The sequence below is a fragment of the Mus caroli genome, unplaced genomic scaffold (genome assembly GCF_978045245.1).
Source record: "Mus caroli unplaced genomic scaffold, Mus_caroli_1 scaffold_13, whole genome shotgun sequence".
In the NCBI taxonomy this organism is placed as follows: Eukaryota; Metazoa; Chordata; class Mammalia; order Rodentia; family Muridae; genus Mus; species Mus caroli.
In genome coordinates, this window is record NW_028227268.1 from 27,701,099 (window position 1) to 27,718,818 (window position 17,720).

The window sequence follows — 17,720 nt, forward strand, 5'->3', positions numbered from 1 at the left end:
AACTTTTCCTGAGCTTTAAAGCTGGGGTCCAAGGCTTCAACGGCGAACGAGGCACGTTCGCAGAGAAATTATCACCAGATGCTTAAATGTGCTAGGGAGGCACAAGCCAAGATGTCATTGATGGGGTGGAGCGAGAACAGCATATGCTAAGGTCTGGTGGGTCTCCAAGTGTGATCCCAGAGCAGCAGCAGCAGCAGCGGAACTTGTTGAAAAATTTAATTCTCAGAGGTTCTAAACTCCAGGAGTGAGAACTGGCGCTGTTTTTTAAATCATCTTCCAGGAGATTCTGACGGAAGCTAGAAGTTGAGAGCCACAACACCAGCAGAGGCCTGAGGATGCTTTGGATGAGAGGTTGCCGAGTGGCAAGTCAATTTCGTGAAGAGCCTCGGAAGGTAGTCAAGGGCCTATGGTTTGTCTTTAGGGATGCGGCCTTCAGATTTTAGGCAGGGCAGGTGGTATTCACCTTGAGAGTGCCAGCATTTCCCAGGGGTGGGGGCCAGCTGACTCCCCCTCCCCCCATGCCCTGCGACACCAGAGCGGTCAGGCCGCAGATCCTCCGCACTCCGAGACAATGCTTTTGCGGTCAGGAAAAGGTTCTTCCACACGCAGACACTCAGAGATGTGGAAAAGACCCCAAGCACAAGACTCAAACCTTGGAGACAGAAACGGGCAGACCGCCTACTGCCCCACGCCCAGCCCACGAGAGGGTGGGGCCTCGGGCCCCGCCCTTTGCCCGCCCATCTGGGCGGAGTGAGGAGGGACTCTCGGCCCCGCGTCTGTGCGCACGCCCGCGGCCGGTTTGCAGGGCCGGACGCGCGCCCCGCGTCCCGGGCAGGAAGATGGTGGCGAGCGTGCGGGTGCAGAAGCTGGTGCGGCGCTACAAGCTGGCGATCGCCACCGCACTGGCCATCCTGCTGCTGCAGGGCCTGGTGGTGTGGAGCTTCAGCGGCCTGGAGGAGGACGAGCCGGGCGAGGTGCTCCGACGGCCGTGCGGGCGGGCAGGCCGGGCGCGGGGGCGCGCGGGGTCCTGGCGGGGCTGCGGGCGGCCCCGGCCAGGCAAGTGGGGCACGGGCCGCGTGCGAGCAAGGCGCAGGCAGCCTGCTGGAGCCCAGCCTCCGGTCCCTAACGCTCCCTTTACTGGAGGGCCTGGCTGGCTGTGTGAGGGAGCGGTGCGTGACTCGGAGGTCGAGGCGGCCGGCGAACTGGGGGGCGGGCGCGAAGGGATGAGCGGGACATGGTGGGATGGTCTCCGTCCCGGGGAACGATGAAGGTCAGGCTCGGGGATCGGGGCTGGGAGGAGCGACTGGGCCCCAGCCTGCTCGGAGGTGGGGAGCCTCAGGCCAAACTTTCTGAAGTTGGGAGGGGGCGGTGGTGTACGTGCTGTGGGCGGAAGAGTGGGGGCCAAGGGACCCTGGGCATCCGTGTTGAGCTGAGCCTGAGAAGCAGCGACTGGTGGCGAAGTGGAGCTCAGGGGGTGGAATTATGGCCTGTGACAAAGTGTATACACGGGAATAGAGTGAACAGGAGTCACCCCAAGGGAAAAAAAACTGAAGTGTTCTCAAGGCGTGGCTTTCTCAGCCAGGGAAGAACCCGGGTGGATCTTCAGGAGGGGATGGGAATGGAAGGTGAACTGTTGAGTTGGCCTCAGGACATCAAAGGAGGAAGGAGTCATCTCTGGCTCTGGGGTAATGGAGGAGCAGCTGTGAGCTCCAGACCCAGACCCCAGGGATCTGCTTTCTCTTCACTGGTGCTTTTAGTTGCAGACTCAGACACACCCTCCTGGTTGTGTGGTTAGGAGGGGTCCAGTGGGGTCTAGGTCCGATCTGGAAAGGAGGGGAGGGTCAGTCAAATCAAAGCCCTAAACTGTGGACAGAGATCAGGGGTTCTTACTTCTGCCCCCTTGTCCCTGTGTCTCCAAGGCTTCGAGACAGAGGCTCTCTTGTCACATCCTTTTGGGCATTACCTGTTAGGGTGAAGAAGGCATGGAGCCTAGAAGCCTTCCCTTCCTGCACCTGATCAGTCCCAAAGACCTGGTGTGGAGACTGGGAGAAGAGCTGCTCTTCCAGTTTTAGGGAGAATCAAGATGCTGAGGGGGTGAGGAGAGGAGGAACTTGGGACCGTCAGCGACTCCAGAAGGCGCTGAAGTCCATCCTGGGGAAGCTGGCTGTGACTTGTGTAGGAAGCGAGCTTGTTCTTTGGGCAACGGGGACATCTCTGATGGTGTGGACCGCAGAAGAGCCCTCTGACCCTCATCTATGTGAGAGGTCAGGCTGATGAGGACTCTGGGGAAGGGCATGTCAGAGAGTCTTCTCCTAAGTACATGGCCCAGTGGCTGGTGGTTTGAGTCAATGAATGGCTGAGCCCCTGCTGCTCTGCCCACAGCCAGGGGTGGAGAACCAGAGAGAGGTGAGGGAATTTAGAGTCTTTCCCACCCATCTGGCTGAAGAGAGGGGAGAGAATTTGGAATCTCCCTTCACTCAACACACATACAGACACACACACACACACACACACACACACACACACACACACACGCCACACCTGGCTGAAGCTGAGAAAGGAATCCTAGACCGGAATGGAGATAGGTCCCTAGCGGCCAAAATGTGGCGTTCTGGCAGCCACCCCAACAGATTGGAGTTGTGAAGCAGGATAGTGTAGTGCTTGTGGAGGTTAGCATGCAAATGAGACCCCTCTCTGTGAGGCCTTGTCCTGGCTCTGCGATCAAGCTGACCACCTCCAGTCACTCTCCCTTTTGGGGTAGTAGTAGCACTGATTTTGTCAGATGAAACAGTACCCGTGAACACTTGCAGGACTTCTCCATACCCGCTGAGCTGTCAGGACATAACACATTGTCTTGGCCGTGTACCCTGGGACATACATTCATTCAGTCCATCAGGCAGCACATGGCTAAGTTCTCGACTCTCAGGCATGGAGCTCAGACTGGAAATACAGAAATCAAGAATGGATGAGGTCCTGGCCTGCAGGGCACACTGTCTACAGGGAGAGACTGACAGAGAAGGGAAGCCTGAATAACAAGGGGGCTGGCAAAGAGCAGGAGGCTGGGAAAGGCTTCCTTCAGGAAGAGGTGGGCAGGAGAGTTTGAGCAGAAGGTTCTCAGGAGAGTGGGCTGAGCTGCGGATCCTCGGGGGAATGGATAGAGGGTGAGGCACTTTCCCCAGCCATGGCTCCATCCTGTATGGCCAAGAGACCATAGTGAGGGACTTGAGTGGGTTTTATTGTAAGTGCAGTGGGAAAGCCCCCCAGTAGGAGCCAATGAGCATTTAAGGAAAGCACTCTGTGGCCTGTGGAGGGGTGAGAGTGGATACCTGGGATGATCACTAACCCCCAAAGAGACACTTGATGGTATTCAAAGCTTTCTCGCATAGCCTTTCTCCGCTTGTTTTAAATGCAATCTAAAAAGTCAGAGGTGGGGGGGTGAGGCGGGGTGTGTGTATGTGTGTGTGTGTGTGTGTGTGTGCGTGCGTGCGCGAGCATTTCTTATGTTCCCTGTCTTCATGGCTCAGTGAGGACTCAAGGATTCTCAGAGTCAGAAAGTGGCAGAGGACTGTATATGCCTCCTTGCCAGGGAGGAGGGGGCCTCTGAGGCTAGAATTTATCCAGCCAGAGGACCACCCTGATCTCAGAGGCGTTGAAGGCAGCCTGTCAAGAGGCACAACCCGAGGCTCTGGGATCTTCCTGAGAGGGGTTTGTGGGAGGGGGCTGGCTGCCCATCAGGGCCTTTCTGTTTCCTCATTGCTGCCGTTTGGTCCCTAGCCTCCTCTGGGATTGTCCTTCTCAGGGTCAGCCAGCTCCCTGCTGCAGTGCAGGGCACCAATGTGGCTATTTCCTCCTACATCCTGGGCCCCACCACAGAGCCTGGCTCTGTGCCCTCTTGCCCTATACTCCTGACCAGCTTCCGGATGCATGGGTATGGGCTTTGAGTCCTAGAATTCACACCTCTTTGCCATCACTGCCCTCCTCGTCTGGGGAATGTCTTCCTGTGCTTGCTGTGTGACTGGGTCAAATGCCACTGCTCTGTAGGTTGGCCAGCCCAGGGTGCCCTCCCCAACATGGGCATGGGACAGAGTCTCCTGACTACTCTCCAGTGTCTTGGATAAGGAAGGATACCCCTACTCTTATTGGGTACCCTCTAAAGACATCAGAGAGCCATCTGGGTGCCGAACAAGGAGCCTGGGTACAATGGAGTAGGATAGGACAGTTGACTGAAGGTGACTCCCAGATCCCTCCCAGGTTCCTACAGAAGAAGGCAAGGGGAGCCTAATGCTGGACCTCACTGGGAGTCTACCATGTTTGACAGCCAGAGTCTTGGCCTCATGTTGACTGTTTGTCTCAGTTCCTTGGCAGCCTTTGTGAACACCATGGCTACACCAAGATCTTCAAAGTCATTCCTTTGAACATTAGTTAACGGAGTGTTTATTTGTGACACACACTCTTCTGGACTCCAGTAATATTCCTAAACTCCACCCCGCTGGTGTTTACACACATGTCAGGAACAGACAAAGGGGCATAATGTTAGGATGGTGGAAGAGACCATCACATTTCTTAAGAGACATTATTATTGTTGTATTATGTATGTATATGTGTACATGTACGTGTGTGGGTGTACTTGTGCCTTGGCATGCAGATGGAGGTCAGAGGGTAGTTTGTAGGAGTTATTTTTCTCCTTCCAAGGGAGCCGCAGAGATCAAACGCTGGCTGTCAGACTTGGCCATAGGTGGATTTACCTGTTGAGCCTTCTTGTTGGCCCAAGAGCATCATATTTCTGTGGGGAAAGTAAGGCAGAGGATGGGGGAGGGCCAGAGTTTTCAGGGCAGGCCTTGCTGAGAAATACCACCTGAGAAAGACTTGAAGAGACCAGGGATGCGCTGTGAGGTATCCTGGTAGGGCACCCGGACTGAAAGCACAGCCAATACAGAACTTGACCCAGGCTCACTGGATAGAGCAGAAAGACACTGTGTAGGTCATGGGGACACAGTGAGGATGAGGCAAAGGGATCCATGGGGGGTGGAGAAGTGCGGCTAAGAGGAGAGCCCACTGGCCAGGTCTGGTCATGGGGATGTAAGTTCTAAAAGGAGGGGTTAGAGAGATGACTCAGCAATTAAGAATACCTGGTTGCTCTTCCAGAGGTCCCGAGTTCAGTTCCCAGCACCCACAATGGCAGCTCACAGCTGTGTGTGTGTGTGTGTATCTCCAGTTCCAGGGAAATCTGATGTCTGGCCTCGGCTATACATTGTACATATGTGGTGCACAGCCATACATGCACCACCCATGCACATAAAAATAACAATAAACAAGAAAAGTTCTGAAAGGAACTCTGGTGGCTGTGCTGAGAAGAGACAGGAAGGGACAAGAGCATAAGCCAGGATGTTGGGAATCCAGGCTGAGGGCAGCGGGGAAATAGTGGAATTCTGTATTTCCACACATTTATGATGGCTTAGATGTGGAGTATAAGGGAGAGTTAGGGCTGGGGCTCAGTGGTGGGGCTCTTCACCTCATTTTTTTTTTTTTAAGATTTTATTTATTTATTATATGTAAGTACACTGTAGCTGTCTTCAGACACTCCAGAAGAGGGCGCCAGGTCTCGTTGCGGATGGTTGTGAGCCACCATGTGGTTGCTGGGATTTGAACTCTGGACCTTTGGAAGAGCAGTTGGGTGCTCTTTCCCACTGAGCTCACCAGCCCCTCTTCACCTCATTCTCAGTGCTGCCTGTCTCCTCTGAAGGAAAAATCAGAATCTCAGTATATTTGGTTTGAGTCCCAAAATGTTGTCATTTACTGAGACGTGAAGACTGACGGAGTGGTAGGGGAGGGTAGTGGTAGGTGTTTGCAGTTGGGGTTCTGAGGTCTTTAAGGTCCCAAGGGAGATGGCAAGCAGGCTGCTTGTTCCATGCCTGAAGCCTCAAGGGAGCTTTCCAGACCAGCCATGTAAATCTGGGATGTGGATCGCAGAAGGATAGTGTGCATTCATCGAGAGACTGGATGAGCTTGCCGGGAGGCAAAGGCTGGAGTCTGAGACAGGGGGCTGATGAGTGGCAGCAGATGGGGGGTGGGGGGACCCAGGTACCTTCTACAAACCACGCAGGAAGGGTAGCTATAGAGGGGTAGTGCTCACTCGAGCAAGATGTGCATCTGTTGGTGTCGGCAGGAAGGCTCGGGGTACCCTGCTCTGGGGCAAACGAAATGGCTGTCTACCTGGGAACTCGAGCTGATCTTGAAGGATGGGTGGGCTGAGTGAGGAGGAGAAGTAGGGAACACGGAGGAGCATAAGGAGCTGGCCAGGCCATTTGGGACAGCAGGCAGCATGGAGGGTTTCTGAGTTCCCTTGAGAGATGCTGTCACACATGCAGAGGGTGGCAGCCTCCAGCTGTGGACCTACAGCTAGACTCCAGGTTTCTAGCCAGGGATCAATTGCTATGGTGATTGCTGGCCATAGGCAGTCCTCATGTAGGAGAGCCCATTGAGCTGACCACATCTCAGAGCTGCTTTGGGGGGCAGGTGGTGGCTATGGAGCGTCCTGCCCCTCTTTGAGCTTGCCTGTCAGATTTTCTTTCTGCCAGCTCCTGCCTAGGTCCCCTTGTTATTCACAAGGTACCTTCAGCAAAGCACCTTGCGTCAGCTTCCTGGGAGACTGGGTCTCAGGCTTCATTTCTTTTTTTTTTTTTCTTTTTTTCTTTTCTTTTTTTTTTTTGTTTTGTTTTGTTTTGTTTTGTTTTTCGAGACAGGGTTTCTCTGTGTAGCCCTGGCTGTCCTGGAACTCACTCTGCAGTCCATGCTGGCCTCGAACTCATAAATCCACCTGCCTCTGCCTCCCAAGTGCTGGGATTAAAGGCGTGCGCCACCACCGCCCAGCTCAGGCTTCATTTCTATCCCTCCCTCCTGAGCCACTCCCCTGTTGTAGCCTGAGTATTCTTACATGAAAGGCAAACAATGCTTTGGATGCAGGTGGAGGTTAACGCTATGCCTTCCCAGCCAGCCCCTTATAGGAGGCCTGGGTCTCATCGGGTGCTCTCCCCCGGGTCCTCTGCAGGCTCCATCCACTCTTCTCTTCATGAAAGCACAGCCCTGCGTTTTAAAATATGCTGAAAGAGAAAGTGGTCTGAGCCCAGAGCAGGGAAAGGAAGCACATGCAGTGCCATGTGGTCTGAAATCTGGAGGGGCACGTGAGGTGCCATGGGGTGAGATGGTAAGTGTCGGAGCTGGCCCTGGCATGCCTGTGCAGTTATGGAGTGAGCCGGACTTTGTTAGGTAAAAGTAGAGAGGAGCTTTCAGAGTTCAAGGTAGCCTTGGCCAAGATGGAACTTGAGGGAGCGAAAGAGGTAAGTGACTAACCTGCTCTGCTTGTCTTTTACAGAAAGGAAGGCAGAGGAAGCCACGGCCACTAGACCCTGGGGAGGGCTCTAAGGACACAGACAGCTCTGCAGGGCGTAGGGGCAGCGCCGGGAGAAGGCACGGACGCTGGCGGGGCCGCGCTGAGAGCCCAGGTGTCCCCGTGGCCAAGGTGGTGCGGGCAGTAACCAGTCGGCAGAGGGCCAGCCGACGGGTGCCCCCGGCCCCACCTCCGGAGGCACCAGGCCGCCAGAACCTGAGTGGAGCAGCGGCCGGGGAAGCACTGATAGGGGCCCCAGGCTTCCCACAGCATGGAGACACAGGGAGTGTGGAGGGTGCCCCCCAGCCCACGGACAACACCTTCACTCCGAAGTGTGAGATTGTGGGCAAGGACGCACTGTCAGCACTGGCCCGGGCCAGCACCAAGCAGTGTCAACAGGAGATCGCTAATGTAGTGTGCCTGCACCAAGCTGGGAACCTAATGCCCAAGTCTGTGCCCCGGCACTGCCAGCTAGCTGGTAAGGAACTAGGGTACCCTGGGCCCTTTCCAGAAATGGACGGGAGGTGATGTAGCCCAGATCTTCATGCTTCTTTCCCAGAAGGCCCTCCTTGTCCAGAGTCGTGCTATATGTACCGATTGGCAGAGGAGGAGCTGGGACTAGGGCTCTGAGTCTAGGCTTCTGTTAGGAGGCAAGCAGGCAGCCTTTTCTTCATCTCACTAATGTCCCTGTCCACTCCACGCAGGCAAGATGAGCCCTGGCATCCAATGGGAAGAGATCCGGGCCCAGCAACCTGTTGGTGGCCCTCCAGTACGCATTGCCTACATGCTGGTGGTTCATGGCCGTGCTATCCGCCAGCTGAAGCGTCTTCTGAAGGCCGTCTACCATGAGCAACACTTCTTTTATATCCACGTGGACAAGGTACTGTGAGCTGGGAAGACCCAGAGGCTCTGGTCGAACAGAGCAGAGACTCTAAAGGTTGTAGACAGGTAGCATAGATTATTGGCTAGCTACCAAGAGCAAGGCAGGTTGAGGTCCAGCATGGTCAAGCATAGGGTGGCATGGCCTGTCAGGAGCTGGAGTCCTGCCACTTGCTCTCTCCCTTCTGTCCTCACATGGGGAGGGGGAAGGCAATAACTGTGGTGCCCAGCTCCATCTACAGAGTATCCCTTCTCCCTTAGCGTTCCAACTACTTGTACCGGGAGGTAGTGGAACTGGCCCAGCACTACGAGAATGTGCGGGTGACACCTTGGCGCATGGTCACCATCTGGGGCGGGGCCAGCCTTCTGAGGATGTATCTGAGGAGCATGAAGGACCTTCTGGAAATTCCTGGCTGGACCTGGGACTTCTTCATCAACCTGAGTGCCACTGACTATCCAACGAGGTGTGAGGATGGGCGGGAATGGAGTCCCATCTGTGGTGTCAGGGTTGGTGGGTCCATTCTGCCTGCCAAGTGTCATTCTAAGGTCTCCATAGCCCAGATAGGGTCCCTTGGCCTCAGGCCTGAGTTGGGCTGTGAGGCTGGTAAAAGGTGGTCTGATGACTGGGTATAAGAAATGGGGCGAGAAACGGGGTGATGGGGGTGGGGACGGGGGCGCTGGAGAGATGGTTCAGTGGTTAAGAGCACTGGCTGCTCTTCCAGAGGACCTGGGTTCAATTCCTAGCACCCACATATTTCACAACTATCTGTAACTCTACTTCCAGGGAGTCTGACACCTTCACACAGACAGACATGCAGGCCAAATACCAATGCACATACAACAAAAATAAATAAAAACAATAACAACAAAAAAGAAAGAAATGAGGAAGAGCCAGAGGAGTACTAGTTCAGATAGCAAAGGTGGAGGAAGGATGCCCCTTTGGGCCCCTCAGGTACCATCACCCAAGAGCGTCAAACAGGGCCAGGCACGTGGTCAGAGCATTTCTGTAAGAAAGGAAGGTCTAAGAAGTGGAGGTCATTCATGCTAGAGGGCCTCTGCTCTGGGACAGAGACTGAGCACCTGCTGGACACATTACCTTCCCTCACCAGGACGAACGAGGAGCTGGTAGCATTCTTATCCAAGAACCGGGACAAGAATTTCCTCAAGTCACATGGGCGAGACAATTCCAGGTGAGAGGTGGGGAACCAGGCCCTGGTGTCTCACACAGTGCCTCCTACAGAAGGGCACCTGGTGGCCCCAGCCCTGGATTGTAAAGCCCTTAAACCAATCATAGGTGAGGGCATACTGGTTGCCAGGTGGAAAGAAGGCTCGTGCTCCATTCTGTGGGACCTTCGGTCATGGCCTTTCTCTATCAGGTTCATTAAGAAGCAAGGCCTGGACCGGCTTTTTCATGAGTGTGATTCCCACATGTGGCGCCTGGGTGAACGGCAGATCCCAGCAGGCATCGTGGTGGATGGTGGCTCTGACTGGTTCGTGCTGACACGCAGCTTTGTGGAATATGTGGTATATACAGATGACCCCCTCGTGGCCCAGCTTCGCCAGTTCTATACATACACATTGCTTCCGGCCGAGGTAGGCGAGCAGGTAGGCGCAGAGGCCGGGGAGGGCACTGGTTGACGAGCCCATGGTTCACCCTTCGCCCTCTCCTGCCACCTGCAGTCATTCTTCCACACAGTGCTGGAGAACAGCCCGGCCTGTGCGAGCCTGGTGGACAACAACCTGCGGGTCACCAACTGGAACCGCAAGCTGGGGTGCAAATGCCAGTACAAGCACATCGTAGACTGGTGTGGCTGCTCCCCCAACGACTTCAAGCCACAGGACTTCCTGCGGCTTCAGGTGCTCTCTCTTGGCCCCCAAGAAACCCGCACCCAGCTCTTCCCCCGCAAACTTTCAGGGTCAGAGAGGCAGGGTGGGTTTCTGCCTGGAGCAGCCCCTTGGGTCTGGGCAGCGGTGGGTGGAAAGGGCAAGACTGAGAGGAGCAGCCCTTGCTGTGTTCTGGGCTCTGCAGTGCCCTTTAGCTTCTTTGCCTCTTCTGCCCCAGCAAGTCTCCAGACCCACCTTCTTTGCCCGGAAGTTCGAGTCGACTGTGAACCAGGAAGTCCTGGAAATTTTGGACTTCCACCTGTATGGCAGCTACCCACCCAGCACACCAGCCCTCAAAGCCTACTGGGAGAACATCTACGACGTGGCCGATGGCCCTGGCGGACTCAGCGATGTCCTACTCACAGCCTACACAGCCTTTGCCCGTCTCAGCCTGCTTCATGCTGCCACTGCTGTATCCCCACTGGCCACTGCAGTCTGCAGGTAAGACTCCCCGCCTCTCCTGACATATAGTAGGCTCTTAGAGTATGGCGCTCTCAGCCAGGCGTGGTGGCGCACGCCTTTAATCCCAGCACTCGGGAGGCAGAGGCAGGCGGATTTCTGAGTTCGAGGCCAGCCTGGTCTACAAAGTGAGCTCCAGGACAGCCAGAGCTATACAGAGAAACCCTGTCTCGTAAAACCAAAAAAAAAAAAAAGAGTATGGCGCTCTCATGAAGGGGAGCAAATCAGAGACAGTCTCTGCCCAGAGTGAGTACCCAGTCTAAGCCAGGAAGAAAAAATTAAGGGGTAGGGGGTGGTAAAGAAGGCTAGAGCCAGGACCATGTGGGGTATGAGGTTTGGGCCCACAGAAATGCCTGGAGCTCCCCAGTGTCCCTCCCTGGGACTCCAGGTGGTAGTGGGTGCACTGATGGCATCTCCTTTTCTCCCTGCCGAAACCTTCCTAGGTTTGAGCCCAGGGGGTTGCCGTCCAGCGTGCACCTGTATTTCTATGACGACCATTTCCAGGGCTACCTGGTGACGCAGGCGGTGCAGCCCTCAGCCCAGGGGCCAGCAGAGACACTTGAGATGTGGCTGATGCCCCAGAGGTCGCTGAAGCTGTTGGGGCACAGTGACCAGGCCAGCCGGCTCCAGAGTCTGGAGGTGGGACAGGTCCTCCCCCCTTGCTTTCTCCTGACCCCCAGCAAGACGCAGGGAGTGGGAAGAGAGGGACAGACACCAAGGGAGGGGTAAGGACTCCATCAGACCTTTATGGGCTGGGCTCTCTGGGCTCTGCTTTGCCAATCACAGCAACTTTGGTGATGTCGCACACATAGACCTTTGCTACCTTTGAGGGCACACACTGAGGGGCCCTTTCAGATGATACAGGGAGTAGGGACGGAGCTGTCAGTTCTAATGTAAAGTGCAAAGCTTCCTGGGGCTTGGATAGTCCAGTTGAGCTTTGGGTATCCTTCCCTAAGGCTCTGGCATTGTGGGGGGTGGTCTGCCTTTGTGGGCCCCACCGTTACAGAACAGTTCAGGTGGCAGCCTGGAATAAACCTCAGAGCTGAGAGAGATGTTTCAGTTCTAGACCTACCCCTTCAATTTGAAGATAGGGAAACTGAGGCCCTGAAAGAAGCAGTGACTGACCTGAGGTTACACCATGAGGCGGCATCAGAGCAGATAGAAGAACTTCTCCCAGGCATCTGCCCAGCTGCCTCCCTCCCTACAGGTTGGTACTGAGTGGGACCCCAAAGAGCGTCTCTTCCGGAACTTTGGGGGCCTGATGGGACCACTGGATGAGCCCGTAGCCATGCAGCGCTGGGCCCGGGGCCCCAACCTCACAGCCACTGTGGTCTGGATTGACCCCACCTATGTTGTGGCCACATCATATGACATCACGGTAGATGCGGATACCGAAGTCACACAGTACAAGCCCCCACTGAGCCTGCCACTGCGGCCAGGAGCCTGGACTGTCCGCTTGCTTCAGTTCTGGGAACCCCTGGGTGAGACCCGCTTCCTCGTGCTGCCGTTGACGTTCAACCGCAAACTACCTCTCAGGAAAGGTAAGGAAGTGGTGCCCAAATGATGCCCAGGACCTGGCTAGGGCAGGGCTGTCAGGGTGCTGACCCCAGGGCTGCGTGGGGGAAGGGAAGCCTGGGAGTGAGGCAGACTAGTTTGAAATGTGGCTCTGCCCTTATAACTCAGCCTTTGCACTCATCAGGTCAGGACAGCATAACTATGGGAGACCCCTGGGTGACCGGGACAAAAGTCACTCAAGCTCAAATCAGCAAAACCGGAAAAGGCCTCAGGTTTCACTGGTGACCAGGGATGCTGTACCCTTATAAGGCATCTTGTCTCATATCCTGTCCTGTCTCCTCTCAGTGCAACAGAGCAAACTGGAGCCTTGAGACCCTCAGGTCCCATGTAGCTTGAGATGGCTAGATTCACATGGCCCTCTGGTGATTGGCTGAGGTTAAGGGGACCAGCTGGCCATGGGCAGACTCCTACAGGGGTTACCTCACTGGGATAAGTGCTGGCAAAGAGTGGCGATGAGGTGTCCCTTGGATGGCTGACCCCTTTCCTCATTCACCCTATCATGGTAGGGGAAGAAGATAGGGAAGACCAAGAATAACCCAAAGAGGTAAGGATGAGGAGCTAGGCAGATGCAGGGTGGGCAAGCCACTTCCTCATCGGGTGACAGAAACAGCAGTTTAAGCAGTCAGCTTTGCAGGCAGGCCTGGGGCTAGACTACAGAGGGCAAAGGTAGAGCATACTCTAAGCCAAGGGACAAAGTTGGCACATTTCTGCAGGGATAGAGTGGAGCTGGCCAGCCTAATCTAGAGAAAAGGCTGCCAAGAGATCTGGGAGCTGCCAAGAGGTCAAGGGATGTGGGTGGCACAGCCAGAGGGTACCTTACTTTCTAAAGTACCTTGTTTGCCATGATTCTAAGGTTGGGGGCCTGGGGATTTAGCCTAGGTTCTGACCTCAGCTTTTTAGAAAAACAAAACCAAAACCAAAACAAAAAAACCCGTAAAGTTGGGAATTTCGGAATTACACTTTCTAATTTTGCTTACTTATTTACTGAGACTCTGTCTTACCATGGAGCCCAGGCTAGCCACCTGGAACTCACTGTATAGCCCATTCTGGCTTTGAACTCTCAGAACTCCTCTTGCCATTGTCTCCCGTTTGTTAGAGCTACAGCTGTGAGTCACTATGCCAGCTACCACTTGGGCTTTATAACAGCTGGTGATTGTACAGACATAGAAAATCCCTTGGCAGCCAGGAGTGGTGGTACACGCCTTTAATCCCAGCACTCGGGAGGCAGAGGCAGGTGGATTTCTGAGTTCGAGGCCAGCCTGGTCTACAAAGTGAGTTCCAGGACAGCCAGGGCTACACAGAGAAACACTATCTCGAAAAAACCAAAAAAAAAAAAAAAGAAAAGAAAAGAAAATCCCTCGGATTAGCCATAGTCCACTCTGTAAAATGAGAGCCAAGGGACTGCGGGACCTGCTTAACTGCTTGTTCTGTACCTCCAGATGATGCCAGCTGGCTGCATGCGGGACCACCCCACAACGAATACATGGAGCAGAGTTTCCAGGGCCTAAGTGGCATCCTGAATCTGCCTCAGGCAGAGGCCCTGGAGGAGGCTGCCCGGAGGCACACAGAGCTCACGGGTTCTGCACTTGAGGCCTGGACAGATGGGGAACTGAGCAATTTCTGGTCTGTCGCAGGATTGTGTGCCATAGGACCTTCTGCTTGTCCCTCCCTGGAGCTCTGCAGACTGACCAGCTGGAGCTCTCTGTCTCCTGACCCCAAGTCAGAGCTGGGGCCTGTCAAAGCTGACGGGCGACTCAGGTAGCAGGATCCCAGCCAGCACAACCCGGAGGAGCCGGGGAATTGCACCTTACAGACAACGGAGGGACATCTCTCCCACAGACAAGAACCAGAGGCCCAGGCAGTTTGCCCATTTGAGCCAACAGGAACCTACACTGAGGGCAGGGAAGGTGGGTGCAGTACTCTCTACTGCTAACGGCCCTGCAAGAGACCAGCGGTCCACTGGAGCCATGAGGAGGCTCTTCCTCTGCTCCTCGCTAGTTTATACTTTTTTAATAATTAAAATGAGTGGCAGAGGGAGGACGATGTGCAATAGGGCTCAGAGCAGCCCCAGGATATGGGCCATGGCCATGGGGAGCACCACAGAGCATATCGGTTTCTGCTCTGGGGAGGCATGGGCTGCCTCCCTCTCCAGAGCCTCCATCCCCAGCCTGCGCCTGAACTGCGCACTGCTGAGGCTCTTAAGAGGCCCAGGTGTCTCTGAGGCTCTGAGGCCCGGAGGACAGGTGATCTGTGGGGGCTACCGTGGAGCTGGACTTTAGTGAGCAGGTCTCTCCTCTGGGAGCCAGGGAGCCCTAGAGCAGTGCTGGGGCCGGCTCTTGGGCTTCCTTAGGAAATGCACGCCATCAGGGCCTACTGAGATCCATGAAGTTTCCCCACTGGAGGAGGGAGCCCACTGGCAGCACAGGGAGGCTGTCTGTCAGAGCGCTCACAAGAGTCGCCTTGTGCCTGAAGCTCAGTGCGAGGTCTGAAATATGCAACAGAGGAAATATATCTCTATCTCTCCAAGCTCAATGTCCTTGTTTGCTTTCGGCTGCTGTGACAAAGACCATGACCAAAGGCACGTGCACAAAAGGGCTTGCTTTGCCCATCATAAGGAGAAGCCAGGGCAGGGACCTGGGAGGCACTAAACACAGGCCATAGCTAATGCTTTTTGGCTTGCTCCCCGGGCTCATGTTGTGGGACCCTCCCACAACAGTCGTTAATGGAGGCATTTTCTTGACTTCCCAGATGATCCCGGCTTGTATCAAGTTGATAAACTAGGTGGCAAACTGAGGGCTCGTGTTTTCTACTGTATGTGAGGGAGCGGTGGCTGACCCCTGGATTTCTAGAAGTTCTGATAGGCTTGAAATAGTAACAGTCCCTGTAGCAGGAACTGTTGAAAAATCCAACCAGAAGCCAGACAGCTTTGCAGTGGAGGCTTCTTTCTGCAGGGAAAATGGGGCCTGGGAGGCTTAGAAACCTCGTTGCTACTCAGCAGGCCAGCATTAGCCGTGGTTCTAAAAAGCCCCACCTGGCCCTCCACTGCTGCCACTGGGCCAGACTGCAGTAAATGATAGCTTAGGGGCCTTCGGCATCACGGAGGCCCATCCCCAAAGCTACATACATCTTTCTCGCTACCTAAGTCTTGCCTTTGTAGCCTGCTCAGGAGAGGCTGTTGTGGTTATGGCCTACTGGTTAGTTCTGTAGGCTTCCCTTTATGGCCCTAGGACCCGAGTGAATGGTGCCTAAGTTCCTCGCTGCCTTACCTTTCACAAGCTCTCTGCCTTTCCATCTGATTCTCCTCCTGTTGTAAGGAAGGGCTCAGTATTAGTTCTTCATGCCTCACATAATGTGGGAGTAGGGATGGAGGTTTCTGGACCTCTAAGATCATGTCATCAGCTGCCACACTGGGCAAGGCTCAGTTTAGCTCAGGGAGTACAGTACGTTGTTAGCTGATGGCTGCCGGAGGTGTAGCGATCTCCCAGTTGCCGGGAGGGCGCTCCTGACCACTAACAAACAGCACTAGGGTGGGTGGTTTGCAGCCTTGCAGGTTGGGACTGCCAGTCTTCAGGTAGCAAGTCCCGACTGAGAGCTGGAAAATGAGCCCTAGGGTCAGAGCCCCTGATGTTGGGTGCTCTTCGGAAGGGGTGGAGGCCTCCAGGGCCATTCTGTAACTGCACTCTGCAGTTCTCACAGGGCGAGGCTGGCCAGTCAGGAAGTGCTACTGGAAGGAACACACAACATGCTGTTTTGTCCAGAGGAGATGCTTGCTTACTCTGTCAACCACTTTAATGATTATTTGATGCTAGCTCTCCAGGTGGTTAAGGTGGGTGGTCCCCCCCCCTGCCCCGCCCCGTCTTATTTATTTGTTCTGGTAGGTTTTTTGGTGGTGGTGGGTTTTTTGTTTTTGTTTTGTTTTGTTTGAGACAGTTTCTCTGTGTAGGCTTGTCTGTCCTGGAACTTGCTCTGTTCTAGACCAGGTTGACCTCGAACTTAAGAGCTCTGTCTGCCTCTGCCCCCCCCCCCCCAAGTGCTGGGATTAAAGGCGTGTGCCACCACTGGCACTTTGTTTTAATTTACCAATATCAACTCTTATGTCAGGTACAGAAAATTACCAGCTGGATTCAGCAGATGAGCTACAGGCAGTAAACCATGGTAGACTGCATCGGAGACTACATCGTAGCGGCCACACCCAGGACCACTTAAGCAGCCCACGGCACAGTAGTTCTGAGTACTGGGTTTTGTTTTTTAATGTACATACTTAATGTATGTGCTGGGGGAGTGCACACACCAATGTGCACACATGCAGAGGCCAGAGGACAATGTCAGGATCCCACTCTATCAGTTTCTACCTTATCCTTTGAGACCAGATCTCTTATTGAACCTACAACTTGGAGTTTTTTAGCTGGCTGACCAGCCTGAAAATCTCAGGGAGCCTTCTGTCTCTGGCTCCCAAGCATTGGGGCTACAGCTGCTCTTGGTTTTTTGTTCATAGGTGCTGACCAAAGGGCCCTATCTTCTGGCCTAACAGAAGCAACTGTTCCTTAGGGAAGGGGCCTTTGAGATCTGCTGAGCCCGGGTTCCCTCTAGCTCAGAGCTGCGGTAGGAAATGTTTGCAGCATCCTGGCCAGGCCCCTCCCTTACATTGGTAAACAAACTGCTGGAGAACCCTCCCTGAAGACAAAGGTCTCTTCCTAGCTCTCCAGCCCCAGGGAGGAAAGCCAGAGCAGGTTTCTATGGACTGGAGGGGGCAACTCCAGCACTGCTAGGCCTCTCCTGAGGGACAGGGACAGGGCATCACACAGCAGATATGTAGGAAGCAAAATAAAGTTGAGCTGCAGCCCTAGACTCTCAACTCCCAACTCTGAGCACCAGACAGAGGATGGAGGGTGAGGACAGAAAATGCTGTTCAGACTGACCTTCCAAAGGCCATCAGAGCTGCGGGGAGCAGATGGAGCCAATGGCCAGAAAGGAACACTCTCTTCCTCACCTAAGTGCTTCCCAGACATGCTGAGGGCTGTTAGAAGAAACAGGAGTGAGCAGATGGGTACTGGGGTGAAGTGTTAGGACTCTGCGCCCCTAGAGGCTAAGCCCGTATCCCAGGCTTGCATTGGATCCTAAGGCCGAGCTCCTCTCTGTCTCCATGGGCCACCTACACAGGTTCATCCAGGGAAAGGAGCAGGCATGTAAACAAGGATCCTTGCACTGCTGTCTCTAAGTGGGGGATGAAGTATGTGCTAGCATCCTGCAGCCAGGCAAGGGGTCTGATGTGGCTAGAAGGCAGTGGAGGGAAAGATGTCAGAAGCTTGTAGAAGCAAGAGCAAGGTACCTTGAGCCACAGACCCATCAGTAAGAGCAAAGGAAGCTGGGTAGCAGTGGTGCAAGACTTCCTTGCTCTGCTTTTCTTGGTCATAATGGTGTCCCCAGAGAGGTAGCCTGTATGAGGCTGCCCAGGACCCACCAGTAAACCCTGTGGCAGTATGTTTGTGTGCCCAACTGTTGGACAAAACCACTGGGGCAGATTTCCCCAGCTGAC

General features: G+C 54.6%; 1 protein-coding gene across 2 annotated transcripts; it reads left to right on the forward strand.

Moving 5' to 3' along the window:
• The first annotated feature begins 772 nt into the window (after positions 1-772).
• Xylt2 (xylosyltransferase 2) lies at positions 773-14,710 on the forward strand. Of its 2 annotated transcripts, XM_021177651.2 has the most exons (11): positions 773-974; positions 7,373-7,865; positions 8,092-8,267; positions 8,528-8,730; positions 9,376-9,456; positions 9,643-9,859; positions 9,947-10,123; positions 10,329-10,591; positions 11,053-11,248; positions 11,817-12,150; positions 13,624-14,710. In XM_021177651.2, exons 1-11 carry the CDS (start codon positions 840-842, stop codon positions 13,944-13,946), a joined length of 2,598 nt encoding a protein of 865 aa, XP_021033310.1. In that variant the 5' UTR covers positions 773-839; the 3' UTR covers positions 13,947-14,710. The 2 variants fall into 2 exon arrangements, with proteins under 2 accessions (XP_021033310.1, XP_085685766.1); XM_085829640.1 differs by lacking the exon at positions 11,817-12,150.
• Positions 14,711-17,720: the final 3,010 nt, after the last annotated feature.

Excerpts from the sequence above, each read along its gene's own strand:
- Xylt2 (XM_021177651.2), top strand. The coding sequence starts at position 840 with ATGGTGGCGAGCGTGCGGGTGCAGAAGCTGGTGCGGCGCTACAAGCTG. Across the intron at positions 8,731-9,375 it reads GCCACTGACTATCCAACGAG|GACGAACGAGGAGCTGGTAG; the intron begins GTGTGAGGATGG and ends TTCCCTCACCAG. Across the intron at positions 10,592-11,052 it reads CTGGCCACTGCAGTCTGCAG|GTTTGAGCCCAGGGGGTTGC; the intron begins GTAAGACTCCCC and ends AAACCTTCCTAG.